The sequence below is a fragment of the Sceloporus undulatus genome, chromosome 2 (genome assembly GCF_019175285.1).
Source record: "Sceloporus undulatus isolate JIND9_A2432 ecotype Alabama chromosome 2, SceUnd_v1.1, whole genome shotgun sequence".
Taxonomy (NCBI): Eukaryota; Metazoa; Chordata; class Lepidosauria; order Squamata; family Phrynosomatidae; genus Sceloporus; species Sceloporus undulatus.
In genome coordinates this window covers 30807963-30829669 of record NC_056523.1, presented here as the reverse complement: position 1 = coordinate 30829669, position 21707 = coordinate 30807963, and the positions used below count along the sequence as shown (strand labels likewise).

The window sequence follows — 21707 nt, the reverse complement described above, 5'->3', positions numbered from 1 at the left end:
TCCATTAGAAAAATGAATGGTGCGTGCTGCTGCACCACCACACTCAAGCCCCATTATAATGGTGGCACTTAGTCTGGAACCCCCCCCTTCCTAAAATCCTAGCTACGTCCCTGTTGGAGTGTTTGGGGTTTCGGAATTCTGGATAAGGCATCCTTAATCTGTATGTCAGTTCAGGCCTGAATATGGACTAGTGGGAGGCATGGCTGGCATTTGCTTCATTGGCAACAGAGCAGTTTGGCAAAACACAAAAACCCCTTGGACATGGTCTATGTGACAGGATTGCCTGAATTCTCCATCTGTGAAAGGTGGCAACATTATGTTGGCACACAGCCAATGAGACTATGCAATAATACCTCTGAGGGCCAATGAACTGAGCAGTTGCCTTTGTTGTGAATGGACATGTGGGGGAAGACACATCTACCCAATTTCTGTAGGAAATGGGTAGCTGTTCCCATCTATCTTGTATAGTGCTACATTTGCCATTATCAATTCAACTGGTCCTATGGACAGATACTTTTTTACCTCTGCCATCCTGTGGTGTATGGTAGTTGCTACAGTGTTTTTCAGCATGATTTGTTAAATTATGGTGTGGGGTGGAAAAAGAGGTAATCCTAGTAATTAGTGTTGAATGGAGATAGTAGCACTGAGATTATAACAGAATAATATGTTTTAGGAATAATAAAAGGGAGGGGGGGAAGGATCTGAATCTATGTCCATACAGTTGTAGCAAAAGCAGCTTTTTTTTCATTTTACTTGGTGATGTAGAGGAATGAAGAATGCATGAGAGAATGGTGCCTCTCACAAGGCTTTTATTGTTTGTTCTTCCAAGGGTTGCTGCTGGACTATGCCACTCTGGTTTCTCTCTTCCAGCTGTCTCTGCTCCCTTCTTTGAGATCAGATGCAGGAGACTCAGAACAGTTGGAAAGAAACATGGGATCTGGCACAATTCATCAGCAGCCCTTGGAAGAACGGATCAGTGGAATGTGAAGCTCATGGATTCGAAGGTAGTTGGAAGAACCTTGAAAAAGTTTTTTTAGTTATCCTGCTGCTCTTGCTATGTTCCCTTCTTCCCCTGCCTTCTTTCATTGATCTACCTGTCCCAACATCTGGAGAAGATAATATATACTGTCTTCTAAACAGTCTATCATTACTTGGTCTTCTTTGTTAATCTGAGAGATGGTTTGCCCATTTTATTATTTGCTTGACTGAACATTCACCAGGATAAAGGTAAGAGTGCCTCTCTTCCCTAGAAAGACTTTTCCATCCACATTCAACTTCACTATGAGTATACAAGTGTATATTGTTGTGTGGATGACACCTTGCCTTGAAGATGTATGAGAGGCACACCATAGGCAGCATCCTGCTCTGTTCATATTCTTCTGCTCTGACCTTTCTATCTGAGTGAGTGGCTTGCTCCAAAAGGAGGGGAGGTGGGGGGCACTGGCTATTGTCAGCTTCATCACTGGGCTTTGGCTTGCTGCAGTCCTTTTGTGAAGGCTGACTTCATCAGTCACAGCCGCCGACCAACCAGAGAAAAAGAAATAATCTCATTGCCACTTTGAAGCTCAGCTGTATTCCAGCGAGACACTTGGGTTCACTTTTATGGCATTACTGGAACAAGCAATCATTTACACACCACAATTTAGCAGGATTGAGTAGCTAAAGGATAAAATTGCAAAGTCAGAACATAGCTTAAAGCCCTGTTAGTAATAGTTAAGCCCAGTATAACAGAAAAGAGTTTATTGTAGCTTAACTAGAAATGAAGATTTCTGAGATACCACCATCCAGTAAATATTTCTTAAATGTGATGGTTGTTTGACTAGCATAGAAGAGTAATAATTCCACCCAATTTTTTCTACTCAAGTTCTTCAAAAGGGAGATTTGTCATGGTTTGAGCTGCACATTCACACTTGAAGTTACTTCTTTGAACATCTTTTTCCTAGGGATGGATTGTCCTGCCCTTTTCTGAATTGATTTTAAAGAAAGAATACATATTAAAGATAAAATATTTATTATAAAATAATTATTAAAGATAAGGTTTACAAGATGATCTGGAGACTGATTTTTCTCCTTGGTCTTTTACTGATTAAAGCTACTTGGGAAAAAACACTGTAGAAACTGTAATGCAAGACTGAAATTCTTCTTTAAAAATCCAGGAAGTGGCAGTGCATCAGAAAGTGCTTCCATTTCCACATTAGTCAGCTTCACTATGAGTATCCAAGTGTGCATGTATTGGCATGATGGTTTTTTAAAAAGGGGTTTAATCTTTCACACCAGTTGCTGTGCCTTGTTCCTGCTGCAAACAGCTTTAAACTGTTTTTGAGAGATGGGTAGGGGAGACACCCTCCCAACTTTTCTATCATCTCATAATTTTTGAGCAACATGAAAGGGATGAAGAACAGTTAGTAAAAATGCAGTTTAATACACAAACCAACTTTTGGGGGTTTTTTTTGGGGGGGGGGGGAGCACATGCTGGGAAAGAAAACATTTTCTTCCCCAAATTGAAGCATACATATCCATCCTTCTGTCTTCTGGGCTGTTGCAAAATAAATAGATAAATAAATAAATAAATAAAATGCTGTTCTTGTTGAGTTTCCCATGACTCAAATATAAACACTGGCTGCATGCAGAAGTCACGTTCCTGATCTTCCTAACTGTGGGTTCTAGTACTTCCTCCTCCTCTTCCTTTCTTCTCCTACATGGCTTAGTAGACACTTGTTACTTTTCATTAATCCATCCTTCTGTCCCAACATCCTGAAGATTATCATGGTTCTGTGTATGTCACACAGCAAGCATGGCAGGATGTTGAACAATAAGGACTGCAGGATTACTGCATCATGCTCTGTCAGGAAATTTAAAAGCATATCCTAACAAAAGGAAAGCTGAGTATGTATTACATATAAGAAAATAAATGAATGTGATCTCCATTTGTGCATAGTTTTGCCAAGTGAAAAAAATGGACAGGGTTCCTGTATTTTTAGTGGTTGTGAAGAAGAAAGAATTTTGGCAGGTCTTTCTTGCATGAGAAGCAACAGGTGCTGAAATCCCCTCTTCTACACAATTGTTATAGGTACAGGAGCCCTATTCTTTACTTCACCTGACCACCCTATTTGTGCATCAGAGTGGCTGTGGAGTTGAGGCCTGACTTTGGTGGTTGTTATCTATCTAGAGGAGTAAGTAGTATACAGTAGAGTCTCGTTAATCCGACCTTCGTTGATCCGATGTTCCGGTTTATCCGGCGTCAGATTGGTCGGTAGGCGTGGCTTGGAGCCCTTACCACGCCCCCAGCCGGAAAGGGCTCCAAGAGCAGCAGAGTCCAGCACACCAGGCCCCAAGTGCAGCACCCACCATGCGCTAGCCTTCTCTCTAAAGGGAGCCCGAGAGCTCCCTTTGGAGAGAAGGGGGCTGAAGCCCTGCTGGCACTAGCCTTCCCTCCAAAGGGAGCTCTTGGGCTCCCTTTGGAGAGAAGGGGGCTGAAGCCCCGCAGGTGCTAGCCTTCCCTCCAGAGGGAGCTCTTGGGCCCCCTTTGGAGAGAAGGGGGCCAAAGCCTCACCGGCACTAGCCTTCTCTCTAAAGGGAACCCGAGAGCTCCCTTTGGAGAGAAGGGGGCCCTGCCGCCGCTAGCTTTCCCTCAGTTGGAACCAGGCCACCGAGGAAGGGACTCTGGCCTTGGCCCAGTCCCCTCCCTGGCGGCTTGCTTTCCCTGGGCTTGAAGGGAGCTCCATGGAGCTCCCTTCAAGCAGAGGGAAACCAGGTCTCCCTTGGGACTGAAGGAGTCCAAGCCACGCTGAGGCAAGACTTAGACTCCTTCAGCCCCAAGGGAGCCACTGCCCCCAATGGTGGCGTGCGTGTGTGTGCACACGCACCGTCATTGGATTATCCAATATTTTCGGTCATCCAACAATCAGTCGGTCCCATTTATGTCGGATAATCGAGACTCTACTGTATATGTGGGCCAGAATACTCCAGAGACAGCTCAGAGTAACCTGGCTCTGCAACCATCCCCCTCCTGCCTTACCTGGCCCTCAAGTCCCATGCCATGGTGGCTATCTGCATGGGCATCGTGCTGAGCAGCCTGGCACATCTGCCACCACTGTGTGTTGCTCACTCGTGAGATCAGAACAAGGTAGCTAGTGACCAGTCACATGGCTCAGTGTCTTGTTCTGACCTCAGGATGAACAACCGGCAGTAGCGGATGTGCTGGCTGGCTCAGTGGGATGCCTAAGCAGACTGCCACAGTGATGCAGGAACAGAAGGCTCTCGATCTTCCCATAAAAACTGGAGTAAGTTTTTTAAAACTCTTTTAAGGGTGTTATACCCTAGTTCTGGCATGGACCATGCTGGACTGCTTGCACCACAACCAGGGTCTGGAGTGGAGGAGGGGCCTTTTGGCCCATGCAGACAGAGCCCTTCAACTAACAGCACAACCTTATATATCACTACTCAGATGTAGACCCTGTTGAATGCCATGGGGTTTACTCCCATGTAAATGGAAGTAGAGGTACAAGCCTCTTTATTGGTCCATCGTCCTATGTACTTTCCTCAGATGTTGTTGAGCTGCAACTCCTATCATTATACACCATTGACTACTGGCTAGGGCTGATGAGTACACTCATTTTCCAGGCTCTACTTTGCCCACTGTAGTCTAGTTTCAGGTGGGACTTTTCCAGCCCTACTTGGAGATGTTTGGGATTGAATCTGATACCTTTTGAATGCAAACCATATGTTCTGCCACTAAGCTATTGCCCTTAGTGTATGCATACTATAGCTTTTTAAAAGGGTTGGGGACAACCTAACTTCCTTGAGTAAAGAGTTCCATAGTTGAGGTGTTACCACAGAGCAAGTCCTCTTAGCTGTACCCATCGGCCTAATTTCACAAGGTGTTGAGGCACACCACAGGGCCTCCTCTGGAAATCTCAGTTTTCTGTTGTGGTTTTGGCTGCACTAGATCTTCTAGGTCAAGTGTCAGATAACACTTTTGATTCTTCTTTTAAAATGTTTTGTCACACCCCAACTTGGAATCTTGACAAAAAGGGCTATGCCTCTTAATGACTGTATTGTGTTAAGACCACATTCCCATTGCTCTAACTGCAAGTGCAAACTAGTGGCAACTGTTGTGCTTATTTTCATTTTTGTGCCAGCATCCTTGTTGAGTGGCCTTTCAAACCTGAGCTTCAAATAGCATTTGATCTAAACATTTCCAGTTATTGTGGGGAGGGGATGTGGGCAGGGAAGTGGAAGTGATGTGAGGAAGAAGGAGGGGACTGGAAACTTAAAAATAATCTTTTATAAAGAAAGGAAATTTCTCACCGATCAGTTCGAGAGCTGCCTCTTTTCCTGAATCACTGAGGAGAATGAGAACAAGAACTGGCTTAATGATTAGGATGCTAAGCCAAGAATTGTAGGAGATGAAGTATAGTTTAAGGGCTGGGAGTTAAACATTTGAAGCTGAAGAGGTCATCATGTAGTACCAAGACACAGTATCGTAAAATACAGGATGCTCATGTCATACCTTCCTGTAGTCCTTATTTCAGTTGTTCTCACAATGTTCTCACAAGGTGACTAGGATCCAGACTTAGTCATGCTTAGAATAGACCCATGGGACAAGTTATGGGACATGCTGTTCATGGGACAAATTAATTACACACTTTAATTTCCACTGGTTTCAATGGGTCTGTTGTAAGCATAACTAAGGCTGGAGTCAACCATTATGCACAGAACTAGTTTCTACTGGTGGAATGTTTTGTAAGGAGTAAATATTTACTAGATTACACTGTTGGTTTGTTCAGTAAATTGGTGATCAAGGGGAAGGGACAAATCCACAAAATATAGGTATATCACACAAGTTATGTGGTATAGAGTCAGAAATAATTATCCCTAAATCTTTTTTCCTTTATAATTCTTAAATAAAGGAATGGTTTTTCTTTCATTTTTCTTTTTTGAGATCTTTTAAGACATATTTGTCATACCAGTGCTTATTACACCTTTCTTTTAGGATGTTTGCTAGGGATTGGCATTTTAGGATCTTTTTCACTTTTGTAGTCTGTTTGTAAATCCTCTTCTTTTAAAAACTTACTTCTACCTTGTGATGCTGCAGTTATATTCATATAGGATTGTGTTTTTGTTTGTTTGTTTGTTTGTTTGTTTCCAATTTATGGTGACCCTAGGATGAACCTATCGTGGTTTTCTTGGCAAGAGTTGTTCAGAGAGGCTTTGTCTTAGCTGCCTTCTCAGGATGAGAAAGTGTGACTTGCCCAAAGTCACTCTTGGTTTCCATGGCTGAACAGGGATTTGAACCCTAGTCTCCAGAATCATTGTGCAATGTTCAAACCACTGCACAAATCACACTCTCCAGGAGAATGTGACTATAGAGACTGGCTACTAGAAGTGGTCTCATATGGGGCATAAACTTTCCCTCTATTGGATCTTTGAAATTTGTGTTGGTCCTTGGAGTTTGGCAGAAAGATTTTATTGCTTCCTAGTTACCAAGGTTTGGAAGCTTCCTTGACGTTGGCACCTGTTACAGCAGTCCAGCAGTTGGATGAAAACAATGAGTAGATTTGACAAGGATGAAAATCTTTATTAAAGAAAGTATCCAAATTATACAAGGATCGATCGATAGACGGGCAGATAGATAGATCCTTGTGTAATTTGGATACTTTTTTTTTTGTTGTTAAAGATTTTCACCCTTGTCAAATGTAACTCATTTTGACATGAAAATTGAAATTTGTGCAAATACAGATCAGCTTTGCACAGACCTGAGCACAGAACATGGAAAAGATAGTTTTGGGATTATAACTCACACTTGCCATACTAGTTGCAGAATTCTGGGAACTAGTCCAAAGAGTAACTACAGTACTGTATTTGAAACTCTGAACACTTTATTGTAAATGAGATCTCACCAGTACTGCATAGTAGATTCTCAACTCTTGGGAGTGAAGAAAGCACTGCCTTTTGAGCTACATTGTTACCATGTTCAATTTGCTAATCATTTTAATTTTCCAAATCGTTTTCTGAACAGTTGCTGCCTATTCAGTCCCCTTCTGCACTTTGTTGCCTTTCTTACATCACCAGTGTGTGTGATGCTTTACAAAGCAGCAGAGAAAAGGTTTTCCTCTGAGGAGCTGACAGTGTTTGATATTTTATGGGATATGAGAGGAAGGGGAAAGAGGCTGAGAGAATGTGACTTGCCCAAGGTCACCCAGTGGGCTTCACGGCCAAGCTGGGAGTCGAACTCTGGTCTCTAGAGTCATAGTCCAACACTCAAACAACAACACCATACCAACTCCAAGCTTCTTCAGCCTCATCTAATTTAAAGGGGTTAATGAGGATAAATTGAGGAGGAGGACATCCGTATTCCATGCCTTGAATTCATTGGTGGAAAGGTGGGATATAAATGAAACAAATAGATAGACTCTAAAGGCTCTTTCAATATTATTCACCCCTTATTCACCCCTTCCCACTCATGAGAGGAGGAGGTTGGATGAACTGTGCCTCTGGGATCAAGCATTCATGTGGAGGGTTTGCTACAGAACATTATCTGTAGTGTAGCTGAGTTAGTAGTAACAGAGAGAATAGGTGGTGTCTGCCCGATCAGAGTGCTGTTTAGATTAGTCCTAATACTAGTTCCTTCCCCCCTCCTCATATTAAGATAAAGTGGGAAAGATACCAGCCATATTTGTTGTTATGAGTTCATTTTAGGAAAGGTGCAAGAGATAGAAATGTAATTAAGAAATGAAATAACAATAGTAATGATCTATATTCATTACGTAACGGTATACTTTATTATTGAGGTTTAGTGGCAGAATTAATGGGTTGTGCCCAGGTTTTCATGGGAGTGGTGGATTCTGAGGAGAGATCTGATAGAAGTTAGAGTGGTGATGATGAAGGAGGGGTTTCCCCCCCATTTCCTTTCCCCCCTATTTGTCTCCCCCCATTTACTCCAACATTAATTAAAATTAGTGCATTAATTAAAATTATAAAAAAAGGTCAACCATAAATAACAGGACAACATAATCAATATATTTTTCTATTTGCAGTGTGAGAGCCAGTGTGGCATAGTGGTTTTAGTTTTGAACTAGGTCTCTGGAGACCAGGGTTCCAATCCCAGTGAAGTCATTTCCAATTTATGGCAACCCTAAGATGAACCTATCATGGGGTTTTCTTGGCAAGAGTTGTTCAAAGGAGGTTTGCCATTGCCTTCCCCTGAGACTGAGAGAGTGTGACTTGCCCAAGGTCACCCAGTAGGTTTCATGGCCAAGTTGGGAATTGGACCCTTGTCTCCAGAGACATAGCCTAACATTCAAACCACTATGCCAGGCTGGCTCTCTAATGGGAACATAATGGGGACATAGAGCTGAATTAACATTTGCAGTCTGAAGTGTGCAGGGTTGCAAAAGGCTTCTTTGCATGTCAATTCAGAACTCCTACTATGTTCAGAGGAATGATGAGGTTGCTGCAGATGCCACTGAGATGGCTTTGTGCAACCTGGTACTTTTTAGATGCATCAATTGTCATTGTGGTTGTATGCCTTTAAGTCATTTTCAACTTATGGCAACCCTAAGGTGACGCATTCACAATGTTTTCTTGGCAAGTTTTGATCACAGGGTGTTTGCCTTTGCCTTCTTCTGAGGTTGAGAGTGTGTGACTTGTCCAAGGTCATGCAGTGGCTTTCCATGGCTGAGCGCGGATTCAGACTCTGGTCTGCAGAGTCCTAGAGTCCAATGTTCAAACCACTACACCACACTTGCTTTCACAGTGGATTATAGTTCCCATCGTTCCAGCCAGTTTTACTATACTGGCTGGGATGATGACAACTGTAGACCAGATTAGGAAAGCTTGATTGCTTCTCTAAATGTAGTTTGTTAATGCAGGGTTAAATCCAAGGTCTCCGAATGGACTACTGCTCATGCAATTGAATTTCTCTCTGCTGTCCTTTCCACCTCACCTAAATTTCCTCCAGAGCAAATCTGAGGAGTGCACAGAAGGGTGAAACAGGGGGAAGAAATCCATTCTCCATTCTTCTGATACAACACTCAGTTTGCTTTAGTCTTTTAGCCAAGTATTATCAAAATAAAATCTATATTTTATCTTTCTCCCTGTCTGCATGCCCACGTGTGTGTTCATTTTCCCTCCCTCCACCCCGGTTGTATTTAAAGCCTGTATTTTTAATTAGCTGTTTCTGGAATTTCCTTCTCAATGTCATGAAATGATTTTAAACTTCTTATCGGTTGACCTTCCTTAGGCTTACTCTTATTTCCTTCCTGGCTTTACATTTATGGGTTTTAAGTGTGTAATACCAGTTGCCCTCTTCTTCCTCTAGACCATTTTCCCCTCTGACCTTTGCTTGGTATTGTAACAGGGTCTGTCTCTGGCTGCAGAAGCTGATAAGAAGTTCCATCTCATATTTTAGAAATGAAGACTAAAAGCAGTTGCCTACAGCTGACTATGAGGCTGTCTGCACTTACTGAGTCTTTGAAAATGGTTTCATGATGGCCGGGATCCCAGAAGAATAGCTCAAGGGTTCTTTAAATCCTAATATGTCATATCTCTTTCAGCCAGAGGTGAAATGTTAAAAAAAGGCCAATTGCTCCAGTGACCTAAATTCATTCCTCTCTTTTATGAGCAGGAAGGTAGTCAGGGACCTCCCTTTTCTTAAGAAGAGCAAAAAGAGGGGGGACACTTCCACCAATTCTCACCACTGGTGGCAAGGGACTGAGTTTGTTCTTAGCATGATGCCAGCCTCTAATGGACTATTTAGGATCTGACACCAGAGTTTTGCTTCCTCTCCTATCGGGGCCTGATAAGGTGAAGTGAAGATGATAAAAGAATTAAGGATTTTGTCTGGGATCCTTTCCTGTTTCACTCCTTCCCACTTCCCTTGGGGGTTCAGTGTCACAAAATCAAACAATTTGGTGGAGATTGCGTCTAAAATTGTCATTTTAAACAGATATCAGTCTGTATAAAAGTCACATTCTTATATATTTGGATCAAGAGTGGTTTGAATATTTTCATTGGGTTCCCCTCCACCTTACTTTTGCCATACTTTCCTTCAACAGAGTAAATAGCATACAGAATAAAACACAATAGGAAGACTATGCCAAACTGAATATAAAACTATTGACAACAATGAGGTATACACAGCTGATGAGGCAATCCTTTATCAGTGAATTTAGTCCTTGTGAAAGAATATCAGCTCTTAACCTTTTGATACTACAGATATACCTCAAAGACATAGCCATCACAGGCCGGGAGCAGACCAGCAAGAAGGGGCAGCTTGAAGCTGCCTCTGCCAAAAATGGATTGGGGCCATGGCAACCACATGCTGCTTGAAGCTGAACCAAAAAGGAGCAGAAAAGATCTGCTCCTTTTTGGGCCGGAAAAACGGCGGCTTTCTTGGTCCCACCAAAGCCGACTTCAATTTGCTCTGGCAGCATGTGGCGTGTAAATGTTGTTATAAGTTTTATTTATGTATTGCAATTTTTATCCTGTATTTTGTATTTGTCATTGCAATTTTTACTGTACACCGCTAGGATCAACACGGAATAGCGGTCTATAAATAAAACTTACTACTACTACTACTACTACTACTACTATTATTATTATTATTATTATTATTATCCCTCCAGAGCATCTTGAAGACATCCATGTCTGAGCAGCCACCCCACTTCCAGGCAGCTTCAGGGCTGCTTCAGAATGTGTGGCATATAAATGTCGCACTCCAAAGCTGCCCAGACGGTGGTTTTAAAGTGCTTTCTGTTCTGGCCCTTAGTCTTGAAAATCATTATGCAAAGAGATACCATAGCACCTTTGAGACTAACTGAAAGAAAGAAGCTGGTAGCCTGAGCTTTCCTAGACTTCAGCCTACTTTCCCAGATGCATGGAGTGGAGTGGAGAGTCCAGACAGGGACGTAGCCAGGATTTTAGGAAGGGGAGGGGGGTCCAGACTAAGTGCCACCATTATAATGAGGCTTGGGCAACGCGGCACAGCAGCACGCACCATTCATTTTTCTAATGGAAGGGGGGTCTGGACCCCAAGGGCCCCCCCCCCCCCCTTGGCTAAGTCCCTGGTCCAGAGACAGAGCTATATAAGTTGTTTGTGAGATATTCTCACAAAACAAAAACAAAATCAGAAGACACATCTGAGGTCCTCTGTCTTATGACACCAGCATGCATATTTATTTACATAGTATATTCCACTTTTCTCTCCATGCAGGACCCAGAGTGGCTTACAACATGAATAAACAAACAATTGTCATATTAAAATTAAAAAGCTAAAAACTTGAGCCTGACCAATTTTTAAGATAATCCAGGAGGGCTTTCTTTCCATCCTGCCACCATCATAGGTGCATTTGGTGAGGACACAGGAAAGAGCCTTCTCACTGCCTGCTCCCAAGTGGTGGAACTCCCTCCCATGAAAGGCTCAGGTGGCCCCCTATTTACTTTCTTTCCTCCCACAGACAAAAGGCCTTTTTATTTTGGCAGGCTTTGGGTTCTTAACTGAATGTGAAAGAAGAATGTTTAAATAGGATATGTTTTATTTTTAATATTTTCACTGTATTTTAAAGCTGCTTTAATTTAGTTTTTTTTCTAGAATTGTTTGTTTCTTTTTTTAACTTTTGTGTCAAATAAGTATTAACTATACTTGGTTTTAATTTTTTGTAAAATATCTTGAGTCCCATGTGCTATAAATTAAATATGCTGAATGGCCCTTATTGGACTGGATGACCCTTGTGGTCTCTTCCAACTCAACGATTCTATGAATAAATAAATACCTATAAATATGATAAATTTCAAAAGCTTAGAAGCATTTTAAAACATAACGAGAATACAGAGTACACCTCCTCTCCATTAAAAGATTTTATACAGCAGCCAATTAGTGGTTGAAAGCCTCTTTGAATGAAAGGGAGCCAGAGTAATCTCTTGTGGAAGGGAGTTCCACAGCCTGGGAGCAGCCACCAAGAAGGCCCTTTCTCAGGTCTCCACCAAATGTACTTGTGAGGTTGGTGCTGGTGAAGATCTCAAAACTTGGTCAAGCTCATAAGGGTGTATGCGCATACACACACATCCCAGGACAATTCATTGAATATCCATTAGTTCCATAATATAGTTCTAGATGGATGGATGCATTCTTTATTACTTTGCTTAGCCTAACAGCAATATTCACTCAATATTAGGCAGCTCGTGAGTCAAAATTACAGCATTGTACAGAATTTGAAAAAATTATGTTATATCCCTAGGTGTTCTGTCTGAAGGCGTCTAGTAGTCTTAGGTCCAAAACAGTAACTTCTTCAAGCTCTGCAAATAAATCTGTCACAGAAATAGAAATCAATTCTTCCACACTGAAATATGGACAATAATGGAAGATAGAGATTCTGCCGTGCTTTAGTATTACTTCTAATGGAGGTCATTTTGGATTACTGGTTGTTGTTGGGTTGTGGGTTTTTTGTTTGTTTGTTTGTTTTGTTTTGTTTTTTGCATTTTATTATACTGTCGCTTGGTGCCTTGAATATCCCAGCACAAATAGAATGACAAGTGTTATGCTTGTGCCGAAGCCTTCTATAAAAGAGAAAAATAGAGATTGCTGGCATATTCTTCTAGTCTTGCCTTTCTGGAATGGTCTCAATTTCAGAGTCCACATTATGGAAAACACAGGCTAAATTGGGTTCTCTTTGTTGGCTGCTCACTTGATTAAGCATCGAAATGGAACTGTTGCTAGTGGTAGCCCCATAAAGTCAAGGTTGAAACACATTAGCAGAATATGGGAAGGTTGGATTACTAAGGCTCAGGCTAGGTCCCTGGAATTCTTGCTTTCTTTTTGAAAGGGCAATGCCAATAGAGCTTTGATTTACTCTATCTCCAGGTTTAGCAGCTTTCATTAGCTTTAATCAAAAGGTCCTTTGAAATCATGGAGGCTATTTATAATGGGTGCATTTAGAGATAAGCTGAGCTGAAAAGGTACTTTTGTTGCTATGGATGTTTTAGGTTATCCCCACTATAAGAAAAGAGGCAGGAGTTGTCTTCTGTGGTTTCACCACAGAAGGGGGGTAAATGTATTTCTGTTTTTCCTTAAGTTTCCCTGTGTCTATTCTTTACAATTGTTGAGTTTATGTAATTTCCATTCCTCATCTGAAGGTAACATATTAGGAGGAATCCTCAAACTCTGGAAATGTCTGGGGCTAGTTGGGTGACTGACTGAGTGAGAAGGCAAGGCAGCAGGAGGGAAGGGAGAGTGGGGAAATGCTCTGCAGCACTGGCATCCTTTCCCACCCCCTCCTTCCTTTTCCAGCAATGTCCTGGGGGGCGGTGGGGGGCGGCATAGGGAGGTGAGACAGACCATGAGCGACTGCCTCACTGGGTGTTTGCCCTCCCTCCTCTGAACTGCCACTAAGGGCAGACTGCACCCTCTACATCACTCTAATGACGCCCCTGCTTCTGGTGTCTTTCCTCCCAAGTGCATTCATTTGTTTCCCTGTCCACTGGCTTTCTGGGGAAACTTCTTTGTAGTCTTGCTGTAATCTCATTTATGGGAAAGCAGAGGAGCATCTTCTAGAGCAGGAGTGGGTGACTGTGGGAGGCAAGGAGGCTGCATTCACCCCCAAGGAGACCTGAATCACCCCACTGCATATACCCTTGTTGTTGTTGTTGTTGTTGTGTGCCTTCAAGTCATTTGCAACTTATAGTGACCCTAAGGCTATGACCCTATCATGGGTTTTTCTTGGCAAGATTTGTTCAGAGGAGTTTTGCTATTGCCTTCCCCTGAGGCTGAGAGTATGTGACTTGCCCAAGGTCACCCAGTAGGTTTCTGAGGCCAAGCTGGGAATTGAAACGTAGTCTCCAGAGTTGCAGTCCAAACTCAAACCACTATGCCACTCTGGCTCCTACTGCACCCCCACCACACCATGCACAAAACATGCCCCACATTGCTCCTAATGCACTCTAGGGGCTGTGGGACATGTTTATCCTGTTTTTAGCATCCTAGGGTCATTTTAGGTCTAGTAGAGTGCCCCCCCCCCAAAAAAAAACATACAGTGACCAGGAGTTACTCCTTGTTTACTTCCATTTATTAAAATGCTTCTTGGGCTTAAAATGGAATGGGCCTCTCAAAACATGGTGAACATGCCCCCAAACGCACTAGAGGGCATTTGGATGACTTTTTTTTTTTAATCTAAGGAGGCCACAAAACAGCCCTGGAGTCTGCACTTGGATGGTGGTTGTGTGCTTTTAAGTTGTTTCCAACTTATGGCAATCCTAAGGTGACCCAGTAATGGAATTGTTGTTGCAGTTTAGGAGTATAGTTGAGAGGCTCTGTTGAAACAAAAAGGAAATACATTTTTTAAAAATAAATTAAAGCAATTTATAACAATAACAAACAACAATACTAAACAAGTTGACTAAAGGGATTTTTATGTAAGAGTTTCCTCTTACTTTTAACTCTTACATAAATATGCCTTTGGTCAACTGGTTTAGTGTCATTGCTGTTTGTTATTGTGTGCCTTCAAACCGTTTCTGAATTATGGTGACCCTAGGGCCTGTCATGGGGTTTTAAGAAGCTGAGAGTGCATGACTTTCCCAGGGTCACCCAGCTGGTCTCCATGACCAAATGGAGTTGTACTACAACATTCAAACCACCATACCATGCTGGTTTAGTGGACATTTTGTTTAACAAAATTTGAGCCTTCAGACTATGCCTGATTATTTGGTCAAACTGCCCAATGCTTTATCAAAGAACAAGGGAATAACTTTTGAAAGGTTATGTTGGGAATAATTTGCCACATAGAGACAGAAAAATAAATAATATTATTTTCAAAAGTGTTCCCTTGTTTCTAAGGAAGTGGGTCCTGTTGGAGAGGGTACAGCTGACTCTTTCAGGGTTGCTCTAAAAGTTCATGTACAACAAGGCTGAGATGGAAATGATGGCAGGTCTGTTTGGGTCTAGGCCAATTACTAACAAACATTCATTTCCAGCCCACAACATATGTAAGTGCCTAAAGGCATATTGGTTAACATTTGATAATCTCCATGAAGGCCCTTGAAATAATTAACTTCTTAGTTATTGCATTTTGCCCCATCCAGGCTGACTCAAAGTCACTGTAGAAACTGTTCTCTCTCTCTCTCTCTCTCTCTCTCTCTCTCAAACGTTCCTGAAAGTGAACTGGATTTGCTTTCATTGTCACATGCCACATTTAATAGTGCAAAACGCTTTCTATTCTGAAGGACAAGTTAATGTGGAAATGAAAGGGATTAGGGTGACTGAGAAGAAATGATTGCCTTCTTTCATTTTCTCAGTTTAACATAACAATACTTGTGGACACAGGGATTATATATAGTGTTGAGTTGCCATACTGACTGGATAACCAGGTTTTTTGAGGGATTCCAGGCCTGCCACCTTGTGCCTGTTTCGGGCATTCGCTGCCTGGCCTGGATTGTTAGGTGTATTTACTAAATTATTTATTTAAAGACTGTTTATGGCCTTTGTAGTTCCCAAGACTGAAAGGGAACTGTGTGGAAATCATTCTGCTCAATCATTCAATAAGAAAAGGCCTGAGCCTCCCTCTTGCTGGTGCAGCCAATGAGAAAACTAATGCCGTATTGAAGAATTAAAGCAATTGGAGACCACTTTAACTTCCATGACTCTATCCTGTGGAATCCTGAGATCTGTTGTTTGGTGAGGTACCAGAGCTCTTTGACAGACCAGGATGAATACCTCATCAAACTACAAATCCCAGGATTCCACAAGATAAGGTACTAGCAGTTAATGTGGTGTCAAGCTGCTTTAATTCTGCAGTGTGGCTACCACCCTTACAAAAGGTTGTTGGAAGTGCTGACTGATTAAATAAGAAGAAAATAAGATTTCTGTACTATGATATCTGAGAGCCAGAATGGTGTAGTGTTTGAGTGTTGGACTAGGATATAGGCCTGAGTTCAAAACCCCGCTTGGCCATGGGTACGACAGGGTGACTTTGGGCAAATCATCCTTTCTCAGCCTAAGAGGAAGGCAAGGACAAAACCCCTCTGAACAAATTCTGCCCCCCAAAACCCTTAAGGTTGTCATAAATCAGAAGTGACTTGAAGGCACACGACGACGACAACAACAACAACCAACATTAACAATGCTCTTTATAGCAATGCGGAATCATATGGTTCTCCATATGTTGTTGTACTGCAAGTCCCATTAGACCTAGTCAGATTAGCAAATGGTGGCGAATGATGTGAACGGCCATCCAACAACCTCTGTTCTAAATTGATAGACATTCAGTATACCCATACTGATATTAGAGGGAGTTATAATTGTTGATATTAAGGTTGAATCAAGTTTGGATTGGGAACGCTGTCTTACAAGAATGCTTATTGACTCATTTTCTTTTTTAAAAAAAAAACTACAGGGCATGCAAAAAATCACAGGAAGTTTAAGAGGAGAAGCAAAACGGGACAGTGGCCCCCCAATGTCGTTTTATCTGATATAGAGTCATTGAAACATAGCTTAGCCTCAGAGCAGCTTCCTGCAACCAATAAAAACAGAACGGGCAGCATAAGAGGCATGAATACACGCCGCAGAACCAAGCGATTTCTCTCCTATCCTCGATACGTAGAAGTTATGGTAGTGGCAGACAGCCGAATGGTCGCTTACCATGGAGCAAACCTTGAGCACTACATTTTGACCTTAATGTCCATAGTAAGTATCAACATCGGGGTTGATGTTGCATTGAGTTGGGATAGATTTTACTTGGCTGACACGATGAATCATTAAAATTCATATTGTTCAGATTAAACTCATGTTGTTAAAAGAAGAGCCTCATCAACACACCAGATATTCCAGCAGATTTTATCAAATTCAGTATTTCCCATGTATTCAGAAAATGGAATATTAATTGGGTGATATGTAAATAAAAACTCAGATGCAGTTAGATGTAGTGACTACCTACCATTGAATATTTCTATTACTCAGCAAGCTGTTAGAGCATGTTTCTCAGCTCCTAATAGGAGTGTTTCTGCTCAGGAAAGAGCCTAGAACAGTAGGAGGAAATGAAAGTGCAGCCACAAGCCCCCTCCCCAGATCAAAAAATCCCTACCCTCCTACCCCAAGTGTTCCCTTACGTACACAGGGGCATTTTTTGGCCACTCTGGGCCATTTAATAACAGGAAGTTGTTACATCCAGCACCAGTGGCAACACTAGGAGGGTGCGGAGGTGCGGCCTGCACTGGGTGGCCCTCCAGAAGAGGAGTGACACCTGATTGGGCTGTCCTCCCATAGGGGAGAGAGGGTTTGACCATAGCTGACCTTGTTTCCTTGCAGCGGCAGCAACTGTCTGCTTGTGAGTAGCAGCAGCAGCCCCTGAAGCCTCCCCAGAGCCACTGATCCTTGCACCCACCCAGCTCCAGTTCCAGCTCTGGCTTGGGGATAGTGGAGGTGGCTGTGATGTCAGTCTGAGGATCTGCTCACCTGGAGCCCTTCCTCCTCTGTTACCATCAGCCTGGTGTGGAGGAGCTGCCCATGGGGCAATGGTGCCCATAGGCTACCCTGAACAATGCTCACCACCCCCCTCAGGAGGCTGGGACCCTTCCTTAGTAACTGGAGCTTAGGACCTCCAGACCCCTGACCAAACCCTACAGTCCCTGGCTCACATGGCCCATCTGTGGAAGGAAGAGGCCACCTGGAGTGGGTGGTCTTTCCTCTCTCTTTCCCCTATCACTGCTGGAAGAGTCCTCCTCTTCCTTCTCAGGAGGCTGCCTGTCAGAAAAAAAGGTCTCCTCCTCAGGGGCCACATGACCTCAACTATGTGGGAGACAGATTCTCCCTAGGGGTCCTAGCCTGGGCCCAAATCTCTCTCTTGAGACTGGCAGAAGGAGGGGCAGTGAGGGTCGTGGTCTACTCATGGGAGGAAGGTAGGACCCCCTCCCGGACCCTCCCCCTCCCTCGCCTGACTTGTCCCCTCTCTGCCCCTCCACTCCGGGGCTGATCTGGATGGCAGGGAATGAGGAGAGTTGGCAGCCCCGCTCGCACCAGATGACAGCGGGGGTGGGGATGTCAGTGCCCAGCAACAAGCTGGGTAAAATGTTTTCTATTGGCAATTAGGCAGGTCAGTCACTGGGGTAGTTCTGAGTTTGTCCAATGCTTCAGCTGTAGCCAGTAAAATTGTGGCTTGATTTCAACTCCAGCAAATGTTTCTGTCTTTATTTCTGGTCATGCAGAGCCCACCTTTTGCAGCTGGGCCTTCAAAGTCCTTCTCATGGCCAGAATTCAATCAGATCTAGGTGAACTACTCCAGCTTTTTACAGTGTGGGATGGGGTGGGGAAAGATTGTTACTTCTTTGCTAGTTTGTATGCTTATTAATATTAACTTTTTAAACTTTTATCTTTTATACAGGTAGCATCTATTTATAAAGATCCAAGCATTGGAAATTTAATTAATATTGTTGTTGTGAATTTAGCAGTCATTCCTAATGAACAGGTAATTACTTTTTAGGATGGTCCCTTACTTCCCACATCAATATCCTGCACACATATTATCCGCTTGACATACCTCTTGTGATTTGTTATTATTAATTATTCTTTCAAGTAGATGCTTTTGCACCTAGAAAAACACAGCATGCCCTGCCCAAAGACTCACTGAGACCTGGTTGAATAAGGCAGGCAGCCTGTGTTTTCATTGCTTTGGGTACTGAGATAGTTCAGGAAACTATTTGCTAATATTTTAAATCTTCATTTATTTCTTGTGTCTCTCATTTTTATATTTTACTGTTTTTATTGAATATTTAATAATAATAATAGTAATAATAATAATAGTAATAATAAATTTTATTTATGTTTCCCCGCCTCTCCCATAGGATCGAAGCGGGGTTACAGACTATTAAAAACCACTACAAACTATCTCATAAATAAAATCCAATAGTATAAAAACTCTAAAAACAATCATACAACATACATATCCAGGGTAGGCAGAGAATCGATGGCATCAGAGATACAAGCTTCATTCTTCAGGGGGGAAGGCTTGACAAAAGAGAAAGGTTTTAAGGCTGTTTTTAAATGATTCCAAGGGGGTCATAAGACAGAGCTCATCGGGAAGACTATTCTGGATCCTCAGGGCTGCTAATGAAAAAGCCATCTGGAATGTGGCAACATACTTGGTATTTCCAACAGGTTCTTCCCGGATGTTCTAAGTGTGCGGGGCGGATTATATGGGGAGATGTGGTCCCTCAAGTAACTTGGGCCCAAGCCATATAGGGCTTTATAGGTAATAACCAACACCTTGTATTGTGCTCAGAAGCGAATAGGCAGCCAGTGAAGATCTTTCAAAATAGGTGATATATAGTCAAACCTGGATGCACCCATATACAGTACAGTGCTACCTCCATATCAGTGGAGAATGCATTCCCAGACTTACTGTGGGAACGATCATACTAACCCTATTGAAATGAATGACTTTCAATGGAAGTCACACTGATGACCTAGAGATTCCTAGAGAGAATATTTCTCTAGACATTTCAGAGTCCTCCAGTGAGATTTTATATTCAACTTCCTCTGGAAGCATATTACAAAATCATGCTGGAAGACCAAGGAAATGTCTAAAGGGAGCATATTTGTTCACACTTGAATAAGTGAAACCATAGGTACTGGTCCTGTGAATATGGGAGTCATAGGGGCTTGACAGACCACCCTGAAGGGCCAAACTATATCAGGGCCCCAGCAACTGCATACCATGACTCTGATCTGGCCTTTCAAGGCTACAAAAAGGTGTGCGATAGCTGCAGCAGTACGGCTATATGGTGCTCTTTTGGTGCTACGTCATATGGACGCAACGCCAGAGGACTACCATGATGCTGCACACCATGTGAAGTGCCACACAGTATCATAGCACCCAGGGGCGGAGGTGGGACATCACATCCAGATGATGCACGCCCTGACTCCGCCCCTGGGTGCTATGATACTGTGTGGCACTTCACATGGTGTGCGGTCTGTACAGGGTCATACTATACTTTCAGTTTGATCTTATTGTTATCTACTTTGGATATCTATTGTGAGACTGTAGGGAGAACATCATTATTTATCTATTGCAAATAAAAAGGTGATATGCAAACATGTAGTACTATTTGTAATGGGACTCACTTCTGAGTAGACATTCATTAATGAGCTAGCACAGTATAGTGCTTTGAGTGTTAGACTAAAACTCCAGGGGAATCCCCATTTAGCCATGAAAACTTGCTGAGTGAGCTTGAGCAAGTCACATTCTCTCATCCTCAGAGAAATGCACTGGTAAACCTCCTCTGAAGAACTACTGCCAAAAAAACCTCTCCCCCCATGATAGGGTTGTCATGTGTTGGATTGGATTTGAAAGCACATAACAACAACACATTCATTTGATTGCACTGTAAATTAAGAAGAGACAGAAGAGGGGTGGATTGAGAGGGAATACAAGACATAAGTCATAATCATCTTTGTCCATTTGATACCTAGGATGGTCCTTCTATATCTTACAATGCTCAGACAACACTAAAAAACTTTTGCCAGTGGCAGCAAACCCAGAACTACCCCAGTGAAGACCATCCAGAGAAACATGACACAGCTGTACTAGTGACAAGGTATGTCCTGGGCGGATGATTAGTATCATTATTTATTTTCATCTTCTGGTCTCACTGAAATAGCAGTATATTGCCATGTTAGATATAATTGCTGAACTGTCTAGTAATAGTACATGGTGTAAAAACAGATAACTGAAATGTTGTGGCATAAACATTAGCATATTGGTGATATGTATGCTGACAAAATGGAGAAGTATCATTCTTCACAGTGAATGGATACCACCTGACTTTTCATCCCCCATTTTAAGTGACCCAGATTATGGTACAAACTATAGAAACTTCCTAGACAGCAGCTCTGATTAGTGGTAAAGATCACTATGTTTTGAGAGAAAGAGAACTCTTGTGGAAAGAGTCTGAAGTTGAGGATGGAAGTGGCTTCATGAAAGTGTTAAGCATTTGCATTGCAGCTGTGGCTGCACACACATCTTTTCCCATTTTTGCACTAATGGCCTGTCAGTTGCAAAATACATTTTAGATGTGCGAGCTTTTAAAATGGGCTTTCTCAGTTGGGTAAGTGCTGCATAAGTGCAAATGTTGGTTTGTGGGTGGAGGGAATCTGCATGTACAAGTTGTAATGCTTTCAGTGGAGACCTCCTAGATCATGGCTGTAAATTCCAAGTGGAAAAAGTTGCTGTGAATGCCTGTCCTTATAGTAAATTCTAAACATATCCTGCACCACAATCTATCTGGACAACTTTAGAGACCCAGACCATCTGCTGTTTTTAGTGTGAAACACAAGTAGTATTTAGTCCTTTCAATTTAGGAATGTATTATGTTAGCAATATTTTAGGCTGGCTGTGGAACAAAATATACCATCAGGTCTATGACTTCAAGTGTTGGTAGATACCTTTGCCCACTATTCTGAGGGCAGAAATGGTAGATTTGTGGCCCTTCAGATATTGTTGGACCAGAGCTCCTGTTGTCCCTTACACTTAGCCAATTGGCTAGGGGTTATGGGAGTTTAATAATATCTGAAGAGCCTCAAGTTTTCTACCCCATGCCAGGGGAAAAACTTAACTTGGAGTTGACCAGAGCACACTAAAAAGGGACAGGGCAAAGTGGAGAGGCCAATTTTGTTGTTAGTTTCATTTCTGTGATAAGTTTCAGTTAGTAGTTAAGAGCAATGC

The 21707-nt window shown here is 42.5% G+C and overlaps 1 protein-coding gene across 6 annotated transcripts in view; it reads left to right on the top strand.

The window, feature by feature from the left end:
- The window catches only part of ADAMTS9 (ADAM metallopeptidase with thrombospondin type 1 motif 9), a 179550-nt gene that overhangs the window by 9588 nt on the left and 148255 nt on the right, over positions 1 to 21707 (top strand). For 5 of the 6 annotated variants that reach the window (XR_006101997.1, XM_042449998.1, XM_042449999.1 and 2 more), the window contains exons 4-6: positions 16386 to 16675; positions 18369 to 18452; positions 20456 to 20580. Coding sequence is in view for 5 of the 6 variants with exons in the window: in XM_042449998.1 (XP_042305932.1) it covers positions 16386 to 16675; positions 18369 to 18452; positions 20456 to 20580 (499 nt within the window). In the remaining variant the exon portion in view is untranslated. Of the gene's footprint in view, positions 1 to 870; positions 1005 to 16385; positions 16676 to 18368; positions 18453 to 20455; positions 20581 to 21707 lie in introns of all 6 variants that reach the window. The other variant, XM_042450001.1, reaches the window with a different exon arrangement.